We start from the raw sequence: 20,691 nt of genomic DNA, 5'->3' as shown, positions 1-20,691 counted from the left end.
AAAAAAAAAAAGCCTCAACTCTAAACAGTGTACATCAAGCACTGTGATAAATCTCATTCAGAAACAATACCTTATTAAGATGTTAGAATTTGGTATAAGTTAGTTTATCTATATACCTCTTTAGTTATTCAGAAATACTTTGTTAAGACCAAGGTGAATAGAATCAATAAAGACAGACATACTGATATTTTTAAATTACCAAGAAAATTGAATCACTGAATTATCTACTTATGAATCAAAATACTAAGAAAATGCTTTCAACTATTAAAATATAAATGCTCACTATGTAAGGCATTTGATTTTTTATATTACAAATCATAGTATTTACTATTATCACTGACCTAACTAAACTTAAAACACCTGTTTGGAGTTGGTCATAAAATAATAAACTTATAGTTCCTTTTCAAACTTTCATAAGCCTCCATCTTGAGAAGAAAATTTTTAGAAGAAAGGCTTCCATTGATCTGCCTTGAAAAATGGGGAAGAGTCAAAATTAAACCTGTTCACATCACAACTTTTCCTTCTTATTGTACATCTTACCATGTCCCTATACAGGGAGACAGGCCAGGGAACTGAGTCTCTATTACTACAGTTGTCTAACTGAACAGAATGTTTCCTTATACGGAAACAAAATAAAAGAAAACAAAAAAGAGAAAGAAATACAAAGCTAAAAGGCCTCCACTCACACTGATACAAATGAAATGAAAAAAAACAGAATAAACTTGTTTATGTATTCTGAAGTAGGACATAAATTAAGCATTCCCAAAATTCTCAATATTTAAAATCCTCCTCAACCTCATAAAAAGTTACACTTTTGCTAAGTTTTATATCCTTAACTTTTATCAAAAGAAAAACATGATGGCTTTAGTTTCCACAACACTAAATTCAACTTAGTAAAAGCTCTAACACAAGTATTGTTGGAATTTTGCTCTCATTAATTAACTTCAGGAGACCATACTTTTATTCCAATGATGCTGCCTTCTTTTGTTTTCAGAGATCTGGTCTACAGCTAGCTGCCTTCGGCCTTCTTTAAACTCATACTGCTCTGACTCATATTTTTTTCTAAAGCAAGGTAATATATGCATACTTCATTGTTTTGTTAAGTGATTTAATGGACTGCCTATAGTTTGAAAAGCAAAATTATTCTTGACAGTAGCTTAGAAAATAAATTATGATTTTGTCATCTCTGGATCAATACATTCTACAGAGCCCAATCTTGAGCTTTTGGAAGCAAATCAGGTAAAAAACTAGGTTTGGCTCCAAGAACTTAAGGTTTGTTTCCTAATAGTCAATCGACCCTCGAAAATAGTAGTGATCTCAACCAGTAGTAATTGGTTCAAAGTATATTCTAACATTGAAGAGGAAAAAAAGCCTCTTGAAAATCAAGTCATTCCCAGATACCTCCCTATTGCAAAAGGGGGGTATGATTGAAAATTTTTGGTTAACTACTCCTTTACTATATTAGTTGCACAACAACTTGAAAAATGTAATGAAGGATTTAATTTATTGTCAAAATTACTTAAGACTAAAAGACATTTCAAATTAATTCACAATTTAGCTCTTATGTTGTAACTGTCATGAAATTCAACAAGTAGAAACTATGATTTTTCTCCTTTTATAGACAATCCAAAAGAAAGTTCTAAAAAGTTCCCAAGTAATAGCAAAAGTGCTAGAACGAGTATATGACTTTCCAGGGAGATCATTTATGGATGGGTGATATTCACCTGAATTGTTATGAGAAATTTTGATTTAAAACGCATAACTCTACCACAGTTCAAGAAACGTATTTATAGCAAGATTTGCATAAGAGAAATCAAATCAGATAATACTTGTATGACAAGAATCTTTATAAGGCGATGACTTATAATCACAATGGCGACAGTTAAAAGTCTCAAAATTTGAGCTTTAAAATGTAGTTTATATTGAAATCATCAATGTGAAGGAATGCTTACAACTAAAATGGAACAAAACGGATCATTTCAACGATTTTACCAATTATAAGTCAATAAATACCCACAAAAATGTAAGGATCTGAATGATTTCTACAATAAGTAAGTTTGAGTTTTAGAATAAATATGAACCACATCTATTTTCAAGAGCCCAGCTATCCTGCATTTGAACAATTTCAATTCTCAAGCCTCAGATCCTGTCTACAACAAATCTCATGTAAAATACTTTGAAATGAGGGCTTTAAAAAATTTTTTTTTTTTGCAACAGGGTCTTCCCTATAGCCTCAGTTGGCCTGTTTCTTGTTAAGCAGACCAGGCTGGACTTGATCTCACAGAGCTTGGTCTGCCTCCCTAGTGCTAGGATTAAAGACATGTGACACCACACGTGGCTGAGGGCAATCATTTTAACAGAAGAGTTAAACACAGTTTCAAATATCCTTAGCTCTGTGGCACAGAATCTAAAGAGAAATGGGGTAATGTTTATCTGTTTATCTTCTTGATCATCTTAGTATATTGTGACTGTTTCTCTTTCCTGTATTCTTTTTCTCCCCTACATACTCTTTCAGTGTAACAGCCACAAGAACTCAAGATGCTCCTGGTACAATCAGTAGATGGCTTATAGTAGATTTCTTATAGGTGAGAAAACTTTTATTTTCAATGATTAGCCTGGTGATACACTGCATTTTATTGACATTTCTGGTCACAGTAATTCATTTGGTCAGTATTATCCAAGAATTCCTCCTGGTGACTACTGGCTGTCTGTACCACAGAGAATTCAAAGACTTCACACCCAAGTAAATTAGAGTTTTCTCTAAACACAATAGCTTACATATGTTGGCTATCATACTAAAAAAACAAAACAAACAAACAAAAAACTCCTGAAATGGGTATTACTATCAGCTTCAGTTTTCACAATTTGGAAGGCCTTGTTGTCTGACTTTCTTACAGACCATCTCCAACTGAAGGGTACTAAACTATCACACAAATAACTATATTTATCCTTCTCAACCAGTGATGACTGTTTTAGTCATATACATTCTCCTATCTATGCAATAGGAGAATCTAATAATCTTGTTTCTTGCCCTAAAGTCATTACAGTTTGTTCTCAGAATAGTAAAAAGATTTCTAAATTTCATACTCTCTGTTTGCTATTATATATTTAACACACGAATTAGAGATGAAGACTTTTACCGAGATCTTATGAATTAACTTACTTTCGACAGATGATGCTCAGAGGAGAATCCCAGTCCATAAACAGTGTTTGCCCGGCTATCAGCCCATTGGCCAAACTTTTGAGATGTTTTAGTAAATGTCATGTTTGGAGTGATGGTGCTATTTATTATTGCCTGAAAAAATACAAGAAAAATGAATAACCATCCAATAATTAGTAAATTTAAATGCAAGAGTATTTTAGCTACATAAAAATAGGACCATCAGTAACCCACAAAGTTAAATAAGGATAGTTACAATAGTGGCAACGTTGAAACATGTAACTAGTAGAACTATAGATATATATTTTATAATCCAAAAAATTTCAAAGGTTTTTTTTTTTGTATGTGTGCATGTGTATGGGTGTGTGTGTGTGTTCCTTATACACATGTGTGTCTGTTTCAGGACCAGAAGTCAACCTCAGATGTTGCTCCTCAGGAGTTTTCCAACTCAGGTTTTGAGATAGTCGCTCACTGGGACATGGGACTTGCTGATTTGGTTAGGCTGGCTGGCTAGCAAGCCCCAGGGATCTGCCTGTCTCCACCGCCTCCCCACCCCCCCAGCACTGAGATTATAAAAGTGTGCCACCACATCCAGCTTTTTACATAGGTGCTAGAGATTCAACTCAGGTCCATCTTTACACAAGCAAGCACTTTACTGATGAACTTGTTCCTCAGTCCTAAGAGATGAACCTTGTAAAACTGCCAGTTTTTAAAAAATTAAGTTGAAAATAGAGAAACATCAGTATTTTTTTTTTAACCTTGGTTATAGAACTATTGTTCCTTTTTTATCTTTTTCAGTGCTAGAAATAAAAAAATCCAGGGCTTTGCATATACTAAGCAAGTCTCTACAACTGAGCTATATCCTTAGTCTTCAAATAGTTTTGAGTATGGTCAGTTTCATCCCTTTGAATGTTTAGGATTAATATTTATTAATTTTGGATGCTACTCTCTGGAAGCAAATAAACTTTAATCATAACAGTCTTTCAAAAATAAATGTATCTATAAAAATTATTTTGACATTCTAAAATACGTCATTAAAATTTTCTTAAATTTGGTTTACCTGAAATATATTGATACAAAGACTTTCAATAGCTGAGCAGTTCTTTCCCTACTCAAGAAAAAAAACAAACCCTTCAGTAAGCACTTTCTCATAAAATGGTATAGACTGATAGTAATACCATTTCTATTTTACACATTAATTTCTTGGGAGAAAAAGCATTTTAGCATGTTAAAAGATTAACTATGGTGATGATAATAAATTTCAACTACTATAACATATTAATTCATGTTCTCTGCCAGTGTCAGAAAAGGAAAGAATCATTTTTAGTTGGGTAAAGCCCTCCAAAATCAAGAAATATAATTCCAACAATAACAAAAACATACACGTTACCAAATCCGGAAGCAGCCATCTATCAAATTAGTAAATGTGGAATGAAAACCAAGTATTTTTAGAACAAATTTAAATTTGTTTACCATGCAAATAACAACATAACTGTAAAATATGAGTTATGCAGGTACTGATGAAGTTTTAACAAGGAATACATGGACACTCGTCCTATTAAGAAGACTATAACAGGAACTGACGCCCTCCTCTCTCACAGGAAACAGATGTTATCTATTGCAATTTGAGAGCTTTTCTCTTTGTACAGAATTTATATCTTCATACTTATAAAGCTTCCTCACCCTTTTTTTTTAAAAACAGCTTCCACCAACACACCATTTTAAGGTATGTAAAATGTGGCTAAGTTACTTTAATTAGTAGGGCAGTCATCAAAGACTAAACAAGTTGAAACACTAAACAGGAAAAATAAATAAAGAATCATTGATTTCATCATCAATTTTTGAGCACTTACAGCTGCCAAGTACAAGTATAGAAATTTGAGATGCAACAGTAAGACAAGCAATGCAATTTCAGATTTCATTATGTAAGGCAGTCAGGATGAAGAAAAGAAATAGCTAACAATGGGATTTCAGAGCAGGCTATGAGCTGTGAAGCTGCAACAGGATGTGAGAGAAAGTGAACAAATAAAGACTGGAAGCATGGCTTCAGATTTGGTGGTCACTTTTGATGTTCTCTGAGGAACATTTGTGGAGGGACCTAAGTGTTTTTAAGGCAGAGCAGGCATTTTGGTATGTGGTCCCAGTAACTATAAAAGACAAAATGACAACACATTTCATAAACAACTAGAAAAAATGACTAATGTGCTGTTGGTTCCTGGCACACATTTCAACTATTTCAAATTAACTTCTTTGTAGTTTTTTTAAAAAGGTCCATTTTAGGGGGTGGAGAGATGGCTAGCAGTTAAGAGCACTGACTGTTCCTGCAAAGGACCCAGGTTCGATTCCCAGCACCCACATGGTGGCTAACAACCATCTGTAACTACAGTTCCAGGGGAATCCGATGCCGCCTTCTGATCTCTGCAGGCATTGCACAACACGGGTGCATTTACACACATGCAGGCAATACACTCATACAAATAAAAAATAAAAATAAAATATTTTTTAAAGACCTATTTTAATCTTCATCCTGAGCCTTTCCTTATCTCTATTATTTGTCCTTTAATCATTGAAGAAAAACCTTTAAATAGATTGTTTCATACTTAAATTTCTTAGATTCTTTGACTAGAACACTATGACTTTTTTAAAAGAAAATTTTTAGTGCTTTAAAATAAATGATTCTCAGGTTGGGTGTGGTGGCACATGCCTTTAATCCCAGCACTCAGGAGGTAGAGGCAGGCGGATCTCCATGAGATTGAGGGCAGCCTGGTCTACATAGTGAGCTCCAGGCCAGCTGGGGCTACAGGGAGACCTTGTCTCAATCAATCAATCAATCAATCAATCAATCAATCAATCAATCAATCCTGATTCTCAAGCTTAGAGCTCTTGTCTTTTTAGGGAAAGAGGTAAAAATGGTATCATTAAAGATCGTGTAGAGCAAGATCGTGTAGAGCTTTAATTCTAGCTAGGCCATGCCTCTGCAACACAATCAGAAAATGCTGAAATAAACCACATGCACAGTTCAAGTGCAAAGAAAGAACAAACATTTTCTACTTAAGAGTTCTATGGGGTTTTTTTTTGTGTGTGTGTGTATGTGTGTGTGTGTGTGTGTGTGTGCGTGTTTTGTTTGTTTGTTTGTTTGTTTGTTTAAACTCAGTAATGAAATACAGAGATAGAGATGGGGATAGGAAGGAAAAAATTTTGGACAAACTAAAATCTATTAATCATTTCTATGCAGTTCCTTTTCTTCGACATGGATTACTTTATTTGACCTTTGTTTTTATTTAACACTCAACAATATCTAATAAAACTATAACATTATCGAATAAAACTACACTATATTTGTAGTTTGAGTCAAGAGACAAAACAGATTACAGAAACTGAAATTGAAGTCAGGGAAAATAAAAGCCTGAGATATTTCACCAAACCAGTTATGAAAAATTACTTTTCATTAAATAACACTTCACAGAAACTATCATTATCTCAAGTCTTTAAATCATTCAAGTAAAAGTGAAAAGATTATCTGGGCAAACTCAGGCTAGTCACATATGTACTAGGCACAAAGTACAGCCCCTAAGGCCCTATAATCTAGTTAAGGCTTCAACTTTCAAGGTCTGCTCCTGAAAGAAATCTACCAGCCCCTCAGCACTGCCTGCTGGTTTTTGTTGTTGTTTTGGGTGGTGCTGGACACTGAACCCAAGGCTTTGGCATGCTACCAGCATTCCCTCCCTATAAGCTAGTTAAAAAGATAAGAAATGAGCACACTGAAAAATCAGATTACAAGTTTGGCACTAAATTAAATGACTTTTTATTTCCCAAATCACACTAGGCCATATGTAAAATTATTAGCCTAGTAATACTAATAATAATAACAGGGGGCTGGAGAGATGGCTCAGCAGTTAAGAGTACTGACTGTTCTTACAGAGGACCTGGGTTCCATTCCCAGCACCCACATGGTGGCTAACAACTGTTTGTAATTCCAGTTCCGGGGAATCCTACACCTTCTTCTGACCTCTGCAGGCATTGTATGACACGGGTGCACATGCAGGCAATACACTCATACACATAAAATAAAAATAAATAAAATTTTAAAAATAAACAATAATGGTGTTTATAGACTGATTTCCAATAGACACTGTGCTTTTTCTCTTGTTAGTTTTTTTAGAGACCGAGTAGCCCCAGCTGACTTAGTACTTTCTATGTAGACCAAGCTGGCCTTCATCTTATAGAGATCTGCTACATCCACCTCCCAATTGTGAGATTAAAGGCATGTACTACCACTTCTGGCTCTGTTGTTACTTTAAAAAAAACCCACTAATTTAGTAAGATTTTAGGGTTACCTCTTCAGAGGGGGGAATGTTAGAGTACCCAAAAGCCCCATAAAAATAAATAAAGAAGAAAAAAAAAAAGAAAAAGAAAAAGGTGATGGGAGATATGGGAGGTGTTGGAAGGGAGGGAGTGGGCATGGATTTGATCAAAACACCTTATATGCATGTATGAAATTCTAAATAAAGTTTTTGTAAAAGTTAAAAAAAAAAAACTAAATCAGTGTGTGTGTGTGTGTGTGTGTGTGTGTGTGTGTGTGCGCGCGCGCGCGTGTGAGCGCCTACACCATGTGCATACTGCCACACTCTGTGTGTGGCGGTCAGAGGATAACCTGCAGTTCTCTCCTATGATGTCGGTCCCAAGGATAGATCTAACTCAGGTTGTCAGACTTTGTGGCAAGTGCCTTCACCCTCGGAGTCATCTTTCCACCTAACTATGCATTTTTAAATGTATTTACTCTGCTGGATGTGGTGGTGCATACTTTTAATCCCAAGACTAGAGAGGCAGAGGCAGGCTACCCTGTCTCAAAAGACCAAAAAAACAAATAAACAAAACAAGCAAAAACACAAATGTTGGGCTAGAGAGATGGCTCAGTGGCTAAGAGCGCCAACTATTCTTGCAGAAGACCCAGGTTTGATTCCCAGCACCCACATGGCAGCTAAGAACCGTCCTTAACTCCAGTTTCAAGGGAATCCTCTTCTGACCTCCATGGCATTGCATGACATGGGTGCACTTACATACATTCAGGCAATACACTCATACACATAAAATAAAAATAATTAAATAAAACTTAAAAGACACAAATGTATTTACTCTTAACGGCAATACTATGGTATAATAATATATTATTATATTATTAGAACCTTTTACAAGTGAGAAAAGAGAGGTGCACAGAGGCTAATACTTCGCTTGAGGTCACATATCTGGCAAATTTGAATAAGCATATGCCAATGAGACGGTTTGGCTCCAGAGTCTGTGCTCTTCTACATTGAACTGACCAAATCTGCAGGGATTATAAAGGCCTCACAGCTTCAAGAAAGCTTGAAGAATGGAATCTGCAGAACCTGATGCTTACAATTTCTTTAAGTCTGTTATACAAAATTCGCTGATGATAAAACAGATTTTTCTCTCTTTTGAACTGCATGTTATCCACCAGGAACTAAGTGTATTCTGCTGATTTTAATTTACTTAATCTTTACAACTACCAACACAGAGATGAGCGAGCAAAGATGTTCTGAGAAGTATTTGTTCAAAATCAAAACAGTAACTTGCAGAGATGAGGGCTGAATTCTTGCTCTTAAATGTTATAGCATCTACCTAAAAACAAACTTCAGGGTTTCTGTTTTATGTTTCTCTACCAGTTTTAGTTTTGACATTGGCAGAGTTTATGATTTAGGGATTCTGAACTGAACTGCCTACTAGTCTATAGAAGCTGATATGGTTAGGCTTTATGTTATATTAGGTCAGGTTATGTTAGGTTTAACTGTGCTCCCCCAAAGGATCTTGTGACTGGAAGGAGGTACTGTAGAACAAGTGTGGGACTTACAGGTAGAACATTAGGTCACTGGGAACGTGCTCTAGGACGATAATTTTCAAGAATGTCAGTATTCCTGAAGGGGTTGTTATAAAAGGAGCAAGTCCAACCCTATTCTCCTTTGTCCTGGCTCAAGATGTAATCACTTGCTTGCTCACAAGTTACTGGCATTTCTACCTAAATCAAGCAGTGCTGCAGCCAAGGGGCAGCCCTCACCAAGCCTGGGATTTGCCCTTCGGACTTACAGCCTTTAAAACCAAGTTGAACAAATCTCTACATAAGTAGCCAACATCAGGCATTCTGCTATAATAATGAAAAATATGGAAGTTCACTTTGCTCACCAGTATATTCTTATCACTTAACATTGATACATACCAGAGATGCAAAGAATATTTAGTAAATAAACTAAATAACCCAAAATTTACAGAATATTTTTCTCATATAACTCAATATAATAAGGGGGCTTATCCAAGTAATTTGGTAGACAAGAAATGTTACCATTCTAAGAATTATTATTTTCTGTTTCTTAAAGTTAAACCTCAAAATTCAAGAGATATTTTAGCTTAACGCAGAGAAAAATTTGAAAACTAAAATACTGTATTGTACAAAGCAAGACAATAAGATCACTTAAAATAACTTTATCTTACCTTTGAGCCATCTAAACTGATTATCCTATACACATTTCTTGTGCTGTCATAAAAATAAGACACAGTAACTGCATGCTTGCTGGTGGGTACCCAGTTCTTCTTTGTGTTTGGGTCAATCTGGAAGACATGAGCTCGAGTGCTGAAGATAGGTTGTTCTCTGTGGGCAGAAAAGAAAAAGAAAAAGAAAAAAAAAAAAGAAAACAAACAGTTTTACTTCATCAGACAGAAGAGCATAAAAACAATAAAGGTGAATGTGTAACCAGAAACTTCCATATATCCCCAAACAAGAGAAACTGTCTTTCCAGATGAATAATGTGTTCAATTATATACTCTTTAAAACAATGATAGCAGATTCTTGCTATTCAGAGATTTTGTATACATGAATTCAGCTACTTGCTAAAATGTATCATTAACTGTCAAATTAACATTGAGGCACTTAAGTTTTTGCTGATATCTACAGAGCAGCAGAAAAATCTTTCACACAACATACACCTTTCCACCTAAGATGAACAAGATATTATTCTGCCATCTTATTTCAGCACTCATATTAAACAAGCAGTTGTCTTTTTAGTGGTTTGACACCATGATTTTTGCAACTTCTGTTTTATGTTTTAACTGTTTAAAATCCCTGCCCCAACTCTGCATAGTGCTAAAGTGTTCCTAAGTGCTATACACTCCTAGGTGCGTTAATGTGTGTTATGAATAAAAATATGTGTTCAATACGCTTGATTCAGGTGTAAATCATACTATAGTTGGTCATGTGTTCGATGTTAATTTTTCAATAACATATAAAGAGAAACACACATAAACTGAGTGCAGTGCTACACAGCTACAATTGTAGCACTTGGGAAGCAGAGACAGGGATTTTGCAAGTTCAAGATGAGCCTGGACCAAATAGCAACTTCCAGAGCAAACTGGGTTACGTACACAATGAGACCATGTCTCTTTCACTTCACTGCATATTTTTCTTTTCTGAAGCAGCTCAATAACTAAAAAGAATTTTAACTCTGTTTATTTATTCATTTATTTGAGAGGGTCCTGCTATGTAGCTCAGATTAACCTTGAACTCAAGATCCTCATGGGGGGGGGGTAGAGTTGGACAGACAACCCAGTGGCTAAGAGCACTACTGGCTACTCTTACAGAGGACCTGGGTTCAATTTCCAGCACCCATATGATGGCTAACAACTATTCCTAATTTCACTTCCAGGGGATCCAATGCCCTCTTCTGGTCTCTGCGAGTTTGCACACATGTGGTGCACTTATATACATGCTGGAAAAATACTCATACTTGCAAAAATTAATAAATTTTAATTTTAAAAATTAAAAAATAAATCCTCCTGCCTTAGCCTTGTGAATGCTAGGATTATTTGGTTAAGCCACAATGCTTGCCTTGGGATTTTAACTTTTTAACTTGTAATACTTAATGTGTGACTCTAAATAAAAAAATTCATTTTAAAGAATTTTATGTATTTTTAAATATTAAATTTAAAGAAAAGGAGTATAGACAAGAGGAAAAAAACAAACCAAAAAAGCAAGCAAACAAACAAAACCCAGCAAAGGCTGGGTTCATGGCAAAATGGCTCTTCAGCTTAATCCTCATGGGCTTGCAGCATGTTCCCTCTATTCACTTTTGCACTTAGAGTACTGGTGTGAAAGGTAGAAGCTTTCCCTGTAGGCAACCTGTCTCTTTTCCAGCTTTATTTCTGGAAACTCATAATACAACATTCATTCATTCATTTGAGACATGTTACTATACAGCTCCTGTAGGCCTGGAATTCAGGCTCCTCCTGTGTACTGGGATTACAGACATGCACCATACCTGTTCCCTTTTTTTAATGTTGTTGGCCCCAAAAAAATTTTTTTTTTTTCTTTTCTTGAGACAGGGTCTCCTTGTAGCCCCAGCTGGCTTCGAACTCACAAAGATCTGCCTGCCTCTGCCTCCCAAGTGCTGGGATTAAAGGCATGCACCACCACACCTGGATTTGATGAGTAAATTTACAGTGCACAGTTTAACATTTTTTTCAGAATCTAAATTAGTAGTTAAATGATTATTTTTCCTTCAAGGTTTCTATGATCAATCAACAAATCTATACTCCATGGAAACACAATGTTTTAAATAGTAAGAACGGTCCACATATTAACTCATTCAATTTAACAAATTCTTACAATTTAATTCCTTCAATAAGATCTGCTCATTAGTTATCTAATAGGTAAATGACATTTTAATATCAACTAAATATAAAGCTTTCTTCAATCTTCTTCTGGATAGCTGGCTTCTTAAAGCTGAATTCAAGATTCTGTGCTCAAAAGCCAATCTATCAAAGTCTGGATAATGAAGACTAGGGAAATAATGGTTCCTAATACAAAGAAAATAATTTCTAGACCTAATGAGAATGCTACCACTTCTGACAGAACAGCAAAGAATTCAAACTTTCATTAAAAACGTTACATGGCAAGAACTGGGATAGAGACTGAGGATGTAACTCAGGATCCCTGCCCTTGAAAAGTTCATGTTGGTGAGGGAAGATTAAAAATAAACTCTTCATCATGATACACTACCTGAAAATAATTGAGGGCTTTGGTAGAGAAACTGATGCTTAGGGAGAGTTTTAAACAAATCATGGCATAACGGATGAGACAGCAGCAAGAACTTTAGTAAGTATGCGTGCATTTAAAGGAAGATGCTAGAATGAAGAAATAAGCCAGTTCATGAGGGTCTCCACTGGAAGTGGCTAAAATCAGAGAGGAAATAATTTTGCATTTTAGGAAGACAAAGTAGGCAGCAATGTGCTTGCCTACGAGGCATATGATATATAAAGCCCTGGGTTCAGTTCCTAGCAGTGAAAAAAAAATATTGCTGTTGCTGTGTAAGGGGAGGAAGCCAAGATGTTATTAAATATCTATAATCCACAGGATAGTGCTCCAGAACGAAGAACTAGACAGACCAAAATGTCAACAATGCCAAAGTTGAGAAATCCTGATGTGGATCCTAATGAAGTACAAATCTGAGTTTCCTGGATTTCTATATTGGGTACTGTAAGCCAAGACAGGAAATAGAAAGTAAGATTTGAAACTGAGGAAATGAAGAGAAGAGGAGCTCAACCTTGACCAAATGTAGATGCTGAGAGTTTGCATGTACAACTTCAGGGCAAAGAATTAACATTTATTTAGAACTCAGCAGAGAAAACTGGGAGTAGTAAAAAGTTGGGGAAAATCACCAGATTTTATAACCATGAAGTTTAAGATATGTATTATACATGTCAATAAATTTCATTAGAGAAAAGCTGTGAAATAAGCAGTAGAGAAGGTATATCCAAAATCTTGTGGCTTTTATCTTTAGAAGATCTATTTTAGGTCAAATTTACTGCTCCAAGTATGCAAGTGATTAAGGTGATACCTTTTCTAATAAACTAGATGGCTCTTATGAAAAAGAGTTCAACACACCACTTCCTTCACAATAATTCATAAAATACTACTAAATCAAACTTTTTCAAACTGTGCTTCATGAAACAGTCTGAGAAATAGTCCATTAAAATAAGTTTTGCAAACACTATGTCTTATTCTAAAGTATTTATAATGCACATTAGAATAGTAAAGTTCTGCAATAAAGAAATTCATTTAACCATGAATAATGCAGCACGTGGAAAATTATTTGACCTCAGAGCTCTTCTTCATGTTAGGCTTCTAAGTTCTATCCACACTATGAAAATCAAAACACATATTTAGAGGAAAATATTATCTCACTGAAAATTGGTCTTGATAGTCTACCATTACTGTTGATGTTAACAATTATACTTATGTAGTAATGATTGCTAGCTGTGACCTGGATGTTCCTCTGACCCTGTGATAATGAGCCATGGACCCACCTCCTTCCCATGCTCTGCAAAGGAGTCACTCCCCTTCCCTCTTCCAGCCAATCGGTTGACCATAGCTGCTTGCAGGGGAGGGGCTAAGGGTATAAAAGCTGGGAAAACCACTAGGCCGGTCTCTAGCCATTTTGTGAGGCTGTCTGGAACCACTGGATTTATGTTTGGGTGTGGACTTCTGAACACAGCCGTGAATTGGGGGGAGGGGCGCTAAGTAAACCCGCACCCCAACCTCAGTCCAATAAACTTGTTAAGATTCTTCAACCAGGGTTTGGAGAATTCTTTTCTCAGGTTGTCACAAGGACCATGGGAGGAGGGGAATGAATGCCACCTGCACCTCCCAGCAGTGAATTTGACTAACAATTGGCATCACAAACAAGATATGACGAAACTGACAATGAGTTTCCCTGATATGGGGAAAGAGACCAACAACAGAAGTAAAGTGGGGTGAGGGGAGAGTGTGGGCTGAGGAAATGTTAAGCTGGTGGACCATTCCCATAGGCTAGATGGCTAGTAGCATGGTTAATGCAGTGGACAGTGAGATACGTAACTAGGGTTGAGGCCTTCTAAGCAGTTGAGGTTGATGGGAGAAATCCTGGGGTAGCAGCCATCTTGTAGATGGTATGGGGTGGCATGCTGTGAGTATGGAGATGCCTTGAAAATAGCAGGTCTGGAACAGATTCTGTAGGCTCTGGGTGTAGCACACAGGGACAGAATGTCAACAAGCAGCTGCAGAGGCCTGCTTGGCCGCTGCTTTTGACAGTAAGAAATCTGTCTGAAGCGGAGGCCTTAGCACTGAAGGTGTTAGAGAGGAATTAGAGCAGGAGAGGGATATGAGGCTGGCCTCTTCGGTACTGGCCTCTGACCTTGCCAGTAAATTAGATTAAGAGAGAAAAGGAGATGGAAGTCAAAAGGGAAAAAAAGCCCAGATCAGAATGATAATAAAAGGTCCATCCTGGGATCCTAAAACCTGGAACCCTTGGGAAGAGTCAGGTAGTGAGGAAGAAGGAAGTGACCTAGAGATAGTGGGAGATGCTCCTCGGGTCCAACCTTTAATTCAAAGAAAGGGAACATCCATGGTCCAACATGCTGATGGAGGTCTTAACAATAGCCCAGTGCAGGAGACCATGGTAATCAGAGAATACTCAGCACCAGAACTATTAGAACTGGGAAAGACATTTAAACAAGCTATGAAGGAGCCTTTGGCCACCTGGCTTGTGAGGCTATGGGACATGGGAGCAGATGGGATCATTTTAAGTTCTACAGAAGCAAAGAAGTTAAGCAACATAACCACTCATCCCTCTCTGAGAGGAATACATCACAATTTAAGGCAATAGGAGGGAAACCAGTCCATGATGGATTGGTTCATACGAGTCATTCGAGACACGTGGGTATCTCCAGTTGTGAGATTCCCATGAATACTAGAGACTAGAAAACCACTGAGGAAGGACAGGCTCTGTTGACGGAACTGGGTATGAGGGAAGCTGTATTTGTTACCTTATGAAACTGATTCAGCAAGGCCCATGAGACTGGTATGGAGCTTTGGTGGCAGTGCTAAGCCCCATGGTCGGCTGTGACCTGTAAGAGGCTGGTGAGGCTCTAGTGGATTTAAATGATTTAGACCAACATGTAAACAGGGTTCAAAAGGTGCTAAAGCGAGTAGACATAAGGGATAATGGCTGGAACTCAGCAAAGGCCACTCCATGTCTCCATAGCACAGATGTGGATGGATTTGCACAGAGCAGGAGTTGCTAGGGACAAGATTGACAGGCAGCCAAACGCTGTGCTGGTGAACCTATGGAGGGAGGGCTTTAAGACCTGACCAGCAATTCACCACAGAAGAGAAACTGGGGACCAGGAGGTGCGGGTAACTCCAACTGTGCCCCCCCCGCGCCCCTTCCACCCCCACTCCAGAGGAAGGCAGCCTCATTGGATGGGACCCTCCCACACACACTGCTTTGAAGGGGTGGCCAAGGTTGCCTGCAGGTGAGGGCCGTACTGGGTGACCGGAGGCCACATGTCGAATTGAGGATTTATTGGTCCTCCACTAATATACAAAACACATGGGCCCTAGTGGATACTGGGGCAGTGTGTACATTAATTCACAGCAACCCCCAAAACCATCAGGGCCAGTGAATAGTGTGGATGGGTATGGGGATAAAAAATCATACAAGTGGACTAGACTCATTCTGGGAGTGAGCAATTATCCACCCCCAGGAGTACAAGGTATGCATCCCTCCCCTTCGAGAGAACATTTTAGGGATGGATGCCCTGCTGGGTCACACCCTACATACTACTGTGAGAGTTTTGGCTGAGGGTGTGAACAGTAAAGGTGATTACTTGGGGGTGGGCAAGATGGGAGCCAATCAAATTGCCCACCCCACAGAGGGTGGTGAATATCAAACAGTACCGGCTGCTGGGGGGTCAAGATGAACTTACTGAAACCATCCAGGAACTAGAGTGAGTAGAGAGGTTATCCGCCCAGGCCAGAGCCCTTTCAATAGCCCCATTTGGCCTATCAGGAAGCCAAATGGCTCCTGGAGAATGACTGTAGATTACTGGGAGTTAAATAAGGTGGTACCTTCCATTCATGCATAAGTGCCCAACATTGCACTGCTAACTTATCAGCTAGTGCAGGAAATGGGGTCCTTCCACACATGCGGTGGACCTTGCTAATGCATTCTTTAGTATTCCCCTAGCTGCTGAATCCCAAGATCAATTTGCATTCATGTGGAATGGACAACAATGGGCTTTCAGAGTACTTCCCCAAGGTTACCTCCACAACCCCATGGTTTGTCATGGGATAGTGGCCCAGGATCTGGCCCTGTTACCCTGCCCTCCTCTGTAAGGAGGTTCCACTATAGATATGACATAATGCTAACTTCTGAGTGCCTTATAGATTTGGAAGCTCATTTGGGGAACATGAAAGTGCACCTGAAGGAGCGAGGATGGGAAATCAACCCACAGAATGTACAAGGGCCCAGTACAGCAGTAATATTCTTGGAAGTTTTATGGTCAGGCAGAACTCGCATGATACCCATTGCAGCGGTTGAAAATATCTTACAACAACCCGTACCAATAAATGCTAAGCAGTTACAGGTGTTTTGGGGACTTCTAGGGTATTGGTGAATTTTTATACTTCACCTTGCTAAGGTCACCTGTCCCCTATATAATCTAAGAGAGGTGCTACATGGGATTGGGATGTAAAGGCCTAAGAGGCTTGTGAGCAGGCCAAGGTACTGGTTGGGCAAGCTAAGCAGCTGTGTGCCCCAATACCTCAGTGTCCCTTCCTCTTGGAAGTCACCAGGAGCCCTGAGGGTTATGGGTGGAGTTGTAGTAACAACCTGGACAGTCCCAATTGGGTTCTGGTCCCAATCATGGAAAGGGACGGAGTCCTGGTACACAGCTCTAAAACAACAACTGCTGGCTGTGTACAAACCATTGCAACAGTTGGAATCCATTACAGGCCCCACCCCCATTACTTGTAAAACCACATATCCCATAAAAGGATGGGTGGAGGGGCTCTTAGCCAAGCCCCTGTCAGGGATGGCCCGAAACCAAACACAAAGATGACATGCATATTTTCAAAAGCGAGGGATGGTGTCAGCAAGCCCGATCACCAATGCCATGCAGGCAGTACTAGGACCTGTGTCATTTCAAGGCACAGAGTCTCTCCCTCCACCTCCTACAGTTGACCCTTCAGCAAGACCTGAGTGCTAGAAGGGGCTCCCCCAATTCTGGCTGATGCCTGGTATACTGATGGCACTAGTAGGGGTGCCAGACAAGAATGAGTAGCAGTGGCAATACGGATGAACACTGACACTATATGGTTAGAGAGGGGAGGAGAAAGCAGTCAGTGGGCTGAATTAAGAGCTGTATGGATAGTAATGAGGGAGCCTTGGCCAGTTACAATTTGTACTGACAGTTGGGCCGTGTTCAAGGGCTTAACCTTATGGATGGCACAGTGGGAGAAAGAAAACTGGCAGGTGATGGGACGGCCACTATGGGGACAACAAATGCAGAAGGACATATATAATAAAATGCAGTAGGAGCTAGTGCCCCTGGTAGTTTACCAGGTGGCTACCCACCGCCTGGTGAGTCACCCCAGGAATCAGGAAGCTGATGCCCTTACCAAGGTGAGGACTATCTGCCCTCAGGTTCTCCTAGAAGCAGCTCACTGGAGTCATATCAAGTCTGGCTACAGAGGAGCAGATACAGGGTGGAGAATAGCCAAAGCCACCAGCATAAAATATGCTGACATCCAACAGGCTGTCCAGGCCTATGAGGCGTGTTCCCAGTTATGGCCCTGGAGGATGGACGCCATGATGGGACACGTGCACAAAGGAGCTTCCCCTGTGAGACTGGCAAGTAGATTATATAGGGACCCTGCCAGTCAGTGAGGGGTGTAAATATGCTCTCACGTGTGTGGACACTGCCACAGACCTTACACAGGTTAAGGGGCTTACTGAACTCAGTGTCATGTATGGGTGCCCGAGGTGAATTGATAGCGACAGAGGCACTCATTTCACTGGTACAGATGTGCAAGCTTCGGCTGAGGATAATCAGGTTCAATGGTATTTCCACCTTCCATACAATCCTACAGGAGCAGGGTTAATTGAAAGAAAAAATGGGATGCTAAAGGAGCAGATGAAAGCCTTAAGCCCAGAAGGAACCCTATGGGGGTGGAAAAAGGCCCTTCCAGAAGCCAGTACCAGGGGTAGGTTGCCTCCCTATGAGCAGTTGGCCAAAGGGACCCCCAGAAGTCCTCAAAACTATAAAGGCAATTGCCAATAATGTTGGTTGTACACCTGAAGTGGACAGTAAGATGCTATTGCTGAAGACACAAGCTTAGACTAAGCTGGAAACTCCATGTCACTGGATGGGTGGCTTTCATAGTGCCAGAAGGTGCTATGCCGGTTGCTGGGGGAGAATTGTCCCCCATTATCCTGTTCAATGAAGGACCCCGCGTGCTGCACTATCAAGATGCAGAGCAAAATGTTCCTGCTGGTGCAATAGTGGCTCATCTAGAGTATGTACAAACAGCTAATTTTCAATTGGACCTAGTGCCCACTCCTAGGGATGGAACATACATCTGGTATTGTAGACCAGGCCACGCCCCCCCTGGCAGGAGAGGCTATAGGCCCCAGTGAAGCCACTGCAATTGTGTTGTTAGATGGATGTGATACACCTACTAAAGTACCATCCAAGCATGTGTTTATGCCCATAAGCTATTATAGCAGTTACTGTTTACATGTTCTTGCTTCTTGCTGTTTGTTTTTAGTAAATGGAATGCCACTAAATTGAACCATCAGCCCATGACAAACAGAGGATGCAGAGACTTGAAGAGTCCAGCACCCTACTACAATGGGAGAAAGGTCACCCCACCCCCTCTGAGGCTCAGGGATATTTGAGGAAGAGGTGGGCAGAAAGTTTTGTTAGAACCAGAGGAAGGGGTGGAGTGTGACCTGGATGTTCCTCTGACCCTGTGATGATGAGCCATGGACCCACCTCCTTCCCACGCTCTGCAAAGGAGTCACTCCTCTTCCCCCTTCCAGCCGATCGGTGACCATAGCTGCTTGCAGGGGAGGGGGGGGCGGGCTAAAGGTATAAAAGCTGGGAAAACCACTAGGCCGGTCTCTTGCCATTTTGTGAGGCTGTCTGGAACCACCGGATTTTTGTTTGGATGTGGACTTTCGAACACAGCCTTGAATTGGGGGCAGGGGTTGGACTCTTCTGTAAGTAAACCCACACCACCCCAAGCTCAGTTAGCAAGTCCAATAAACTCGTTAAGATTCTTCAAACGGGGTTTGAAGAATTCTTTTCTCAAGTTGTAGCAAGGACCATGGGAGGAGGGGATTGGATGCCAGGTGCACCTCCCAGCAGTGAATTTGACTAACACTAGAAAATATAGAGAGGAGCTGGAGAGATGGGTCAGCTGTTGGGAGCACTGGCTGCTCTTACTGAGGACCCAGGTTTGATTCCCAATATCCACATGATGGCTAATGACCGTCCATAACTCCAGGTCCAGGGGAATATAACACCTTCTTTTGACCTCCTTGAACATTGCATGACACAGGTACACTGATACCCATGCAGGCAATATACTCATACACATAAAATAAAAATAATAAAATTTAAAAAAAAAGAAAAAAAATACACACTACAAAATCAAGGCCTTATTTAATGACTACAGTATTATTTCTTAAAAAGATCCTCATTAAGAACACTCAAAGTAATCCTTCTAAGAAACTTACCATTAACTTCAAATTCAAATTAAATAGCAAATAATCTAACCATGGAATGCTTTAAATTAGCTTAGAAAACACACACACACACACACACACACACACACACTCAGATATACACAATTTTAATCCACTTGGTAGTTTCTTATATATCTTTTAACACAACAGTAAGTAGTTCAAAATACTGTATTAATACAAGAAAAGCTTACAGGAGTATTTTTCTGGTGGTTAATTAAATTATTTAAGGAACCTAGTGTGAAAATAATTCTAAAACTCTACATATTGGGCTATAATTCCATGTAAGTATTATATACAGTGATAGATTCCAATCTTAAACACAGATGTGGGAAGTTTGAAGAATGTTAAGTATAAATTAACTAAGGGGAAAAAAGTAAAAATCAGAATTTTGTTGTTAAAATGAGGCTTATTCAAACTACTAGAGTTAATATAAAGAAGTCTATCTAGCTCTCAAGCATCCATATAATAAAGAAATGAGGATTTTAAAAATAAAGGAAAATGAAAGGCTCTTTCCAGAACATGCAGAAGTTCTAGATCTAGTGAAAAAAATAAAGTTAACATGTCATTTTAATGCTTTAATAAAAAAAAAATCAATGAAAATGCTGTTAAAACTACTACTAAAGGGCTGGAGAGTCGGCTTAGCAGTTAAGAGCATGTATTGCTCTTGCAGAGGACCTGAGTTCAATTTCCAGCATCCATATCAGGTGGCGGACCACCACCTATAATTCCAGATTTGGGGGTTCTGCTACCCTTGGCCCCCAAGGGATTCATGTACTAATGTGCACATACACACACATACATATACACATGATTAAAAATAGTTAAAAAAAAACCTACTATTGAAATCTATACTTTTGCCAATATTGTGATTGCTCAATAAAATCCTTGTTCCAAAGA

The 20,691-nt window shown here is 39.1% G+C and overlaps 1 protein-coding gene across 2 annotated transcripts in view; it reads right to left on the bottom strand.

The window, feature by feature from the left end:
- Positions 1 to 20,691, bottom strand: part of Homer1 (homer scaffold protein 1) — a 139,375-nt gene that overhangs the window by 59,052 nt on the left and 59,632 nt on the right. For both annotated transcript variants that reach the window (XM_008853331.3, XM_008853332.3), the window contains exons 2-3: positions 9,665 to 9,821; positions 3,164 to 3,295 (exon numbers count right to left, since the gene is read on the bottom strand). In XM_008853331.3, coding sequence (XP_008851553.1) covers positions 3,164 to 3,295; positions 9,665 to 9,821 — 289 coding nt within the window. The remainder of the gene's footprint in view (positions 1 to 3,163; positions 3,296 to 9,664; positions 9,822 to 20,691) is intronic.

This window comes from Nannospalax galili, unplaced genomic scaffold (genome assembly GCF_000622305.1).
Source record: "Nannospalax galili isolate Female #2095 unplaced genomic scaffold, S.galili_v1.0 scaffold45, whole genome shotgun sequence".
NCBI lineage: Eukaryota > Metazoa > Chordata > Mammalia > Rodentia > Spalacidae > Nannospalax > Nannospalax galili.
Note: the sequence above shows the minus strand (reverse complement) of the source record. Positions and strands in the feature narration are given on the sequence as shown.